Source organism: Synchiropus splendidus, chromosome 4 (assembly GCF_027744825.2).
Source record: "Synchiropus splendidus isolate RoL2022-P1 chromosome 4, RoL_Sspl_1.0, whole genome shotgun sequence".
NCBI classification, from domain to species: domain Eukaryota; kingdom Metazoa; phylum Chordata; class Actinopteri; order Syngnathiformes; family Callionymidae; genus Synchiropus; species Synchiropus splendidus.
This window is the reverse complement of record NC_071337.1, coordinates 14710084-14720622: the sequence shown is the minus strand read 5'-3', so window position 1 is coordinate 14720622 and position 10539 is coordinate 14710084. Positions and strand designations below refer to the sequence as shown.

The window sequence follows — 10539 nt, the reverse complement described above, 5'->3', positions numbered from 1 at the left end:
CATGCTTGGCATTTGCTGATGTCACTTTCTGTGGTCATTTCAAACAATGGCGTTCAGGGACCCCCACACAACACGTCCCCCAGAGGCCCTTGTGACAGGTGACGTGTGTGTACACCAGCGTGCAGTATGTGTCACAAACATGGATTTAGACCCAACAAAAGATTGTGTCTCTGCACCTGTCCCTCTGCCTGGGTCAGTTTTGTGTATCAGGACGTTTGTAGCTCTTTATGGAGTTGATTCTTCATGTCATATCGTATCCGGCTCGAACTATTTTGGACAAGTGGAGGAAGAAGTGATTTTTTTTTTTTTTTTGAAGATGGAGGAAGTAGCTGAATTATCCTCCATAGTTGGAGGAGCCCCTTTGGCGTTGTTTCGGATGCCATTTTAAAGTTTTTGAGCAAGCCCTTACTAACATCTTTACTAACTTAAGTTGACTTTGTTGATATTGTAAATGGCGACTATCAATCTGGTGTCTTGACACATGAGTGCTGACGGAATGGAATCTGATGAAAGATTAGAGAGCGGATGTATGTTTGTTGTCCCTTGGGTTATGAAGCGCAGTCAGTGTTGAACCCACAGAGATGCTTCATCCTAATATTACCCTCCGACAGAGAGTCTAATTATCTGTTTACCCTTAAGTTCTCAGCTAAAAGAGTTAGCGTCCAATAAATGTACCTTTTTAATCCGTCCTTCGACTGGACACTTAAATCCTGTGATGGTGATTGTCACACCTTACTTCCTCAAGTTACTTTACACTACATAAATGAGCATTTGTTAGTGCTGCTGTGACACTATTGTACACCTATTGTACTAAAATGAACATAATCTCGTCTTAAAGGGGAAAAAAACAGTTGATCAAACACTGTATCGCAGACAAATATAACCTTAAAACTAGCTGCATCTTTTGAAATGCAACCTACATGTGGTTTCAAGAATGAAAATGATACACCTTTTTGGGATACAAAACATTTTATGGAATCTACAATATAATATATTGTGTAATAATATATTGTGATTAGTCTTCGTTATTTTATTAAATTTTATTTTATTTTATTTTATTAACAGCACTTTATTTCGAAGCACTTTCCTAGTTGGTGGAACCCCCTGACCATGACAATAAATTCTATTCTACTCTATAAAATGTCCTTCTTACAACATAACTAAAGCAAACGATGAATGTGGTGACACTGGTTCTTTTGTGGTGGTGTGGCCCACTATCTCCCAACTTGACACATTTCCTATGAGCATCTGCTTCTTCTAATAGTTTCTTCTCAGCAAGTTAAGAATCAACCAATGACCAATGATTTTGAAACTTAAAACCTCTTCCGTCTCCTGTCTACATATGTGGAAATGACTTTTTTTGCCTTTCAGCACTTTGTTTTTTAAAATGTTGGTCCATTATCCTCAATAAGGGACAAGATTACAGCTATTTCACTGAGGAAAAAGATGGAAGGAGCGCGAGCACATACAGAGACAAAAGACTTGTGTAACAACAACTTCTTTAACAGATCAGGACAGAAAAATATCTTTGAATTGTATCTCAATCCGGTGGCGTGGGAATCTGAGATATTTTAGTTATGGTGGCAGTATTAATATTAATATGATCATTGTTGAGAATAATCCAGAAACAAGGACATTCTTTTTGGCAACTTTCTTGTCAATACAAAGTTCAGTTATGACTCGAGTGAAAATCTTATCCCACATCGCGTAGAGCCAAAAACAACAAACGCTCTGGACCGAAGAAGTGAAGTTTAGACGTTTTAAAATCGTTACTTTTTAAATGTTTTTGTTTTTTTCGATTTTAATATAAAGTGAAGGTTTGCCCCGTTGTCGTGGCGATTAAACCTGGTTTCCTCGTCAGGTTAATGTCATCACAGCCACTATGTGGATATGTCTTTGTGGACTTTGGATCGAGTTGCGGAGCTCCTCGATCGCCCCCCCAGCTCTCCTCCCCCGCCTCCCCCCTCTCCTCCTCCTCCCCCTGCCGCCGGCGCGGAGCTGGACCAGAGCGGCGGAAGGAGCTCGCGCTGATGCTCACCGAGGAGGCGATCCGTAACTGATGATTAACTCTCGGTACAGATAAGAGCCTTCGTTAAAACTGTACTTAGTTTTAGCAGAACACGGGTTACAGTGTGGTCCGCTTGCGCTTTGTTAAGTTGTTTACAAGTGCCTGCCTCAGTGTGTTGACGGTAACAGATGACTTGATTGATGTCAGCTTAGCTTACCTGAGTCAACTTCTGTGAAATAACGACATTTATTTTGCAGTTAAGATGGTTTCCGAAGTTGACATTTCAGTGAAACACACTTTGACGACTGGCGAGCATCGTTTGTTCTGCGACCGGGACTTAATTTACAGATAACTTCCAGGCGTCGGCGAAACTCCAAAGAGAAAGAATGAGATTTACGTCGAAGCTTGTTGGAGTTTAAGTGGTTCCAGTCCACTTCATATAGCGGGACCGGAGTATGTCAGTGAGTCCGCGTCAAGTCGTGCTAGAGTAACCGTCCCGCTCTGAAGATGTTAGGAAGTCCGTCCAACAACGGCGGCATCAGGACGCTCGTCCCCCCGGCGGCCAACGATGACAGGCGGGTCGAGTTCGTGGCTCTCACCGCCGTCCAGACGGAGAGGAGCGAACCGTCCACCCCGGAGCGAGGACACCCGTCTCACCGCACGGGACTGCTCGGAACCCCGCTGCCAGGACCCCCCGGACCCCGGGCCAACGTGTCCGCCACGAGCAAACGCTTCAGAAAGTTACAAAACTGTCTGTACAACGTTCTGGAGAGACCGAGAGGATGGGCGTTCATCTACCACGCGTTCATGTAAGTCAACAACTCACAAGACACGCGGCAAACTTCACGTCAGATTCCTTCATAATAACCATGTTCCACCACCCTTTCATGTGTCATGAAGTACCTGTAAATATACATTTCTTTCATTTGATTCTGATCTGAGGTACGACTGTCTGCCTCTTTTAAATATAACTTTGCTGGGCATTTCTGTCACTTCTAGGTAATTTCTTATTTCATCTTACTTCACAGTTTTATTTTTTTTACTTTCACTCCCAGGCCAGGTTTTATTCATTCAAATGTCCTGTGTACTTACTATTTACTTTTCCAATTCATCAGACACTTGACCAAAATAAACTGATATATATTTTATATTTATTCTTGGTAAATAAATGTAGTAAATATAAATGTAATAAAAAAGTGGAGCAGGATATTTGCCATATAAAGTTATCAACTCACGTCACTTGTTTTACATATTATATTACAGACTATAGCCATCAAATAATATCATTCAACTGCTGACAGCATGCCACAACATGATGTTTTAAAATCCTTGTGCGGTTGCCTTATTTTTTGGACATTTTTAATGAAGCTCGTAAGCTAAATCTCGTAAGTTAAATCGAACGTCTTGTTCGCTGATGCTACTATTCTGCTCCACAGATGAGCTTGTAGATGCTTTGCTGTCTCCTTGCTTTTATAAGTTAAGATCTGTGGAAATGAACGCTGAACATAGATCTCGAAACATGTCTAAGTTCAGATCAGTTGGCTTTTTAAAAGGAAAAAAGATCCTAGCTTTTAAATAGCAGGATGTTGTCAAAATCCAGGACCTCATTCATCAAGAAACCACCATTCATAATTGATCTTATGAGAAAGAAGCTAAATTTAAACTTATGATGAATCAGTATCAAATCCATTTGCCTCAAGACTTATATAGGCAGTTGCGTCCGTTGGTCAGAACTATGAAAGCCGGTAGAGTTGGTGAAATATTTTAGTATAATTTGCTGTATTAGAATCCGACACCAACCCAATAGATTTTTCTATTAAGCAAAGCTGGTAAGAAAAGTGAACTGCTGATTTTACTCACAGGTAAAACAGCATGGATGGGGTCATCACGTTAGGCATTTTATCCAAAGCAGTTGATATGATAGCAGTGGATATCATGCGGCACAGATTGAGACAGTTGCGCACTCGCACCAGTCATAGTGCTCCAGCTGCGACTGTGTTTGGCACCTTTTGGGCAACACAACATGTGGAAGTGTCCTGCATCTCTCTGCCGCTGTTTAGACAAGTCCAGCTGTCTCTGCCAGTGCGGTCATTTGTTTACATCAGAGGGAAATCCCACTGTAGATCCTTTATGTGTGGGGGTGAAGTGGAGAAGAGTGGACCCAGTTAATATCAGTGGAACCAGTTAATACCTCTGACCCTTCCTCACGACTCTATATCACTGTACTGTAGCAAGAGAGCTCCACTCGAAGCAGTCTGGATGGCAGCGTTGCTATTGTTATTTGTTGGTCAGAGTGACAGGGGGGAATGTGCTAAGGTGTACGGATCATGTTTCAGATGCCATGGTCTTAACAGAAGAAGTAAGGCTCTGTTTTTTTTTACAAGACAGCTCTTTGGGTTTGATGCTGCTGTGCAGACGGTTTGACCCGTTTCATTCGGCGCTTGTTAAAAAATGTTTTTGGAGCGAGTATCTGGATACAGACAATTTGTTCATCAATATGCTTTAGCAGATATTGAAGGAATAATACCTGTACTATCTACTACAATTAATATTAGAGTAGAAAATTCTTTATTTTCAAGTTGTAACATATCTAGTCAGAGTTCATCGTGATGGTACTCAGCGCCGTCATTTGTAAATTCCAGACCATCAGTTGGGGTTCAAGGAGCATAAGCAAATACATAATTCATGACAGGGATTGCTGGAACACGCTTCCTCTGGAGACTGTACAGAGGGGAGGTGTGAGTGGGCTGGTAGCCAACCGTTATTTTCATTTTCAATAAGTCATCTGTTAATTATTGTGATTCATCTGCAGTTATTCTGCTCTGATCATTATTTTAGGCTTCTAATTAATAGTTTGTTTTCGGTTGTGATAGCTACTGGTTTGAGAAGAGGCGTACAGAGCATTGTTGAATAATTAATGGCATTATTTCCGTGTATTTTTCTTTTGTCTGAAACAGATGATGTGGTGCTGCCATGTCATTTCCCTGAACACCCCATGGTGAGGTCAAAGGTTGAATAAGTGTATTCTCAGCTTGTCTGTAGAACCCACAAATCCTTGAAGACAAAGGCTAAATTTAAAACCTGACCTCAGACCCTCACAGGGTTCCACACATCTTTATGTTGACCAACCTCTGAATGGGTCTTGTACACTCTATCCCTCGAATGTAACAGCTGCGTGCTAATTTGGAGTTGACATTTAGTCTCTTCTCTGCGCCCCTCTCCTAATGAGTAAGAACACAGAGGCTCATTAAACAACACAATGGCATTCTTGGAAATCTTACTGTATCTGTGGAAAAACATCCGGAGAACCTGACGCCATCTTAGTGGGAGTTGAAACGTAAACCTACGTTTGCTGGGGATGTGGTTTACGGTCTCCACAAAAGCTCCAACTGTAGCACCTCTGCGGTATTTGGAGTTATAGGCAACACTTCAAACGACATTTCCAGTAAGATTTCAGAACATTAAAAATATAGCGTTTATTTGAAATATTTCTTGTTTAGATTCATTCGGTCTTTCAGGTTTTTCATCAAAACACAGAGAAGTCTCTGTGGGAATTGTGTGTCTTATGGTTGTCTCAGCTGTTTTGATACCTGGCTGAACAACATCTACAAACCTGCCGTGAAATGGAGGCGCTAAGGTTGAAGGTCATAACAGCTGATAATCACTAATATTGTTAATTAATAATAGAAGGATGTTAATCATCAATAACTGAAGGTGCGGTTGTTTGTTTTGTTGTTGTCTTATTACATCCAAAAACGTCACGTAAGGGTTAGGGTTAGTAGAAGTAGTAGTAGTGGTTAGTTACATTTTGAATATGTAAAATTATGTTTTGTCATTGAACTTGACTGTATATGTTGAAGTTGTATTTTGTATTAGTGAATTTTACAGTCATGTATTGTACACTTTCAAAGAACAGTTTAGGTACAAAAGGTATCTCAGATTTTGCGTATGATGAATGATGCAGGAGATCAGTGTGTACACACAATAGAAAGAACGTTAAATAACCAATTTAAGTATTTTGTCCAACAATATTGGGCCATTCACAGGAAAAAAAACGATTTGATGTGTTTCTCTAACTGATGTGGCGTTGAATAGCTGTACTGCCATGATGATATCATTACTTCTGTAGATTCTCGTGAAGTGGAACTCCATGCCATAACACGTCACTCTAGTAGTACGTGGGTTAAGGTCCGTCAGCTTCTATTCCAATTCCACCCCTAATGTTCAGATGATGTGTAAGTTGTTGAGCTATGGAAAGGGCAGCTTCACCTTTTCTCTGCACTATGTATGAAGCATTACAACTTGTTTCAGTCCATGAAAGTGCAGCTGAGTGGTTGAGATAGAAGAAGAAAGAGTTGAGCCAACGAGAGAAGCATAAAACTGTACCGTCATCAGATGGGAACCGGTTTGTAAGTGAGCTAGCGCCATTTCCCGGCCTTCTTTCTAATGAAACCTATAGTTTGTCCACCACATCTGAAGAATCTTTGTTGTGGGACGGATTTCACAAGGTCAGGCCATTCAGTGTCCTGCGGTTTAAGTGTGGCTGGTGCTTGACTGAAGTCTATGACCAACATTTGTTTCTTTTAGTTCATCAGATGTTTCACATCTGTCCTTATTGCGATGATACGAGTCAGATCAAGTTGGTGCAGGTAGTGTATGCAACAGGCCAAACCTACTTTGCTGGTCTTGAATTGGTTGAGATCATAATCCACCCAATTTCCAATGAGCAGTGTTGTGCACTGCTTGCTGGTGTTAATACTTTCATTACAATAACCTGCATCTATTACAGTGTAGTGCAATATCAACTTCATCTGCCAGTGTTTGCCAAAGAATTCTGAGCTTTGTATATGATCACCAACATTCAGGATCAGTGGCCGGGGTTACATGGAGAGGGTAGCCCATCTAAGGCATCCATCGGAAATCCTGGGACTAAATCAGAAGCATAGTCCCACCTGGTTTTAAGTTGGAAGACCATTGTTAAACATACAACAGTGCTGTGTTTTAGATCATTGGCATGTGCCCCTACTTACTTACCAACAACCTACGTTTCCGTGACGGTATTGTTGTGTCCTTCAACCAACAAATTACATTGTCTAATCTTCTGGTGAGAAACCTGAGTGATGGTGGTTGGAGAACATCATATCTGCTAATCTGCATTGTCGCGAGTGGCATGTCAGGTTTGTTATACAGTATATTCACTGCAGACATTAACATAGACAACAGTTTAGCATCAAGTTACACATAAGACTTCTCGCTTGCACATCATGTCACTCAACCGCCTTCACTTCTTCCAGAGGACTAAACACTTTTTAGTTCCGATGGTGCAGCAGACCAAGAGAAATTCAAATTTCTCCACCACAGTTGGACTAGTCTGTTTTCTTGCATTTTAAAAGTCTTAGCTGGATTTACACATTAGTTTGGTTTTCTGGTCCGTGGCCAGTGTCAATGTTTGCCCTCACCTTTAGCCCCTAACCCATTTCCACCAGAGGCAGTGCCCCTTTTTAGACCATCTTGTGGGGGATTGCCCTTCGTAATTAATCCCTGCAGGGGTCCTCTGGGGCAGTGGAACTCCAGTCTAGAATTGGGTTAGCTCTGGTCAGTCAACCTAAAACAGCTCAATTCAAGAAATCATGTTGGGCCTCATTATTTGCTTTGGCTGCAACATTCCCCTTATTCAGTGGCTTTGAAGTGACTCCCACCGACTTGGTGGCTTAATAGTGCTCACAGCGTGACAGGAGAAGAAGTCAAGACCGGCAAGTCCGGATGACTGATTAGTTCTGAGGAGGTTGAAAATATTCCATCTATGAATTATTCAGTCATACAAAGGGAAGCAGAGATGGAGGTAATTTTTAATTTGGTGTCATTTACACGTGTCACATTCCGAGGTAAGGTTCAGTAGTCCTCGATAAAAGACGTATAAAGTTTCTGGTGTCGTGCTACTGTCAGTGCGACACGACCCAGTTGAAATGTAAACATTGGATTTTAGAGGAGATGGTGTCAAACATGAGGCTTGGAGGCCACAAACAACAACTCTAGAATGCATAGCAGCAATGGATCTCATAACTGCTTACATCATGAGAGGCAAATTTGGTTGTTTATTTAAAAATGTGTAACACAAAACCTGCCCTTGTGGTGTGCTGCCTTTTTTCGGCCAATATGACAAAGTTAACATTAACAGCTAATTTCATTCATTTTTGCAGAAGTCAACTTTGTTTTTAATGATGTGCGTTGGTGTTCATTACATGCTTTATCCTTTGAAACAAAAACAAACAGCAATACTTATGTCACACGCCTTAAAGAATGAAATATTGTGTTTAGATTGTTGAATATATATGCAATATATCCCGGTTTCCGACTTGCAATTTCATTGTCATCGCTTTTGTGTTTAAAAAGATGCTAAGGGTAAAAAAATACCACTGTACTCTTTGCGTTTTATATGCCCTCAAAAGCTACTGGTGTGATCAATGTAATTGTCATCAGAAATAATGTACTGCCTCTTTGCCTGCTTTTTAATTTGCATAAACTCACTCTAGAAATATCAGCGAATGGATTTAAAAAATGAGTTTGAGCATTTCACCTGCAGCCAGCAGCATCACTAAATGTTGGCGTCCACTTACACGTTATATTGTGAGCTAGATTGAAAAGGAACTTAAACAAAGAGGCTTCTACACAACTGCGGCTGAGTGCCTGCCACTTTAAATAATGCATCCCATATAGTGCACTAGATCATGAAAAACTTTTTCACTTGGTTTTCTCTTAAATCATCTTGTGAGGATCTCTACTGTCACATTTGTCCACGTGACCTTCTGTGCGCACCACGCATCATCAGTGCCTGTATGTGTTAGAACGCCACATTTAGCGCCTTTGCGGGAGCCTGAGCATGACTGTACTATTAACTTGGCTTTTATCGTGACCGATTGGCCGTGTCGGCCATTAAGTAAAGGTGAATTGCCCCTCAGACATCATTGACTACATTACGCTCACCGTGTGATGATTAGATGTGTGTTCTAGCAATCACCTTCTTAATTGAATTAAAGCTGGCTGAGAAGAAGAAGAGGAGTTATTTTAAGTAGCATTATTTCTAACTGGCAGTCCATCGTCCAATAGACATAAATACGCTGAATGAAAATCTCCCATATTGGTGCCAAAACTTGCTCCTTTCATTGTGGAGTTGTATATCCTTTCCAAGGTTGTGTGGGTTTTCCCAGGGAACTCCGCTTTCCTCCCATGACCTGACAATACTCGGGTTAATTGATGACTTGATACTCTTGTTAAATGATGACTGATATTGAGTGAATGGTTGTTGGTCTGAGGTGGAGTGATCTTTTACCATATGTGTGACCCCGTCTAGAAAAGGCAAAGCAATAATCTCTTGCAATGACTTACTAAAATCACATGGAAAAAAGCACAGTTATTTCTCTGTATGTGCTGCCCAGCGAGTACTGGTGCTGTGGTGTTCACATGATCGCGTGTTGCACAATTTAGCGTGTATTCATGTGGACAAAAAGTTAATACGTGCACCAGGAGTTAGGGGCTAGTTTTAGCATTCAAGCACGTAGAAATTGCACCAACTGTGTTGAACTGATGGACAAGTTGGACCAGTTGGACCATCTTTCTCCAAATTTAGTTGCAAAGATGTGAACATTTTCATCATGCTTGAAATTTGATTTACTGTGCTGCTTCAATATAGAAGAGAACCAGTTATGAAAAGAGTGGAAAACATTTCACCTTCTAGTCAAAGGTCCCCTTTGTGGGAGTCCAGTTGCCTCTTTTAAACCCTGAAGCGCGGTGACCTGGATGAGCCAGGACCTACACAAAAGCACCATTAATTCCCCTCTCCACCTCACGTGTGGTTGGAACCTTCCTGGACTGTGGTTTTGGGTGTTGCTCATTTACCTCTGCTCTTTTTATAAAAACTGTTTACATCAGCAGCTTGTGTAAAATCTGCTCCATTAAGACGAATTGTTTACGACACAAATGCCTTTGCTCTTCCTTCCTTCTCTCTCTCCTCCATCACGTCTTACTTCAGAGAATATCATCCCTCATCAGCCGTACTTCCCAGACTAATTGACTTTCTCTCTTGAGCTCTACAAACCATCAGAAGTGATAAGCTGAAGGACTGCCAACATCTGCGTGATCCATTCAACATTTCTTTTCACCACATTGAGCCACTTTAGTTGATTATAAAAGGACACCGTAGTCATGTGTAACACTTTCCTGGGTGAGGATTCCTGATGGTTTAGTGCCGCATTGGAGGGAAGTTGTGCACAACATCCTTGCATAGAGATAAAGCGATTTCTGGGACTGTGTCTGACTAATGTGCGGGTTAATCAATGCCTTGTTATTGCAAACAAAATACCTTTGAAGCCAACAATTAAAAAACTGATCATATTAATAATGATTTCAAGTGTGAGCCTTGGTTGGCATAGTAGGCAGACTATTATAGATGGGAGTGCCAGGATGCCTTGTTTAGGATGTTATTACTCAGGATCACAGTGTGTAGATGAATCCGCCTGAATGAGTAGAGAGAG

The 10539-nt window shown here is 41.2% G+C and overlaps 1 protein-coding gene across 7 annotated transcripts in view; it reads left to right on the top strand.

Moving 5' to 3' along the window:
- The first annotated feature begins 2014 nt into the window (after positions 1–2014).
- The window catches only part of LOC128757242 (potassium voltage-gated channel subfamily KQT member 4), a 40786-nt gene continuing 32261 nt past the window's right edge, over positions 2015–10539 (top strand). For all 7 annotated transcript variants that reach the window (XM_053862368.1, XM_053862365.1, XM_053862364.1 and 4 more), the window contains exon 1: positions 2015–2817. In XM_053862368.1, the coding sequence (XP_053718343.1) occupies positions 2516–2817 (302 nt within the window). In that variant the 5' untranslated portion in view covers positions 2015–2515. The remainder of the gene's footprint in view (positions 2818–10539) is intronic.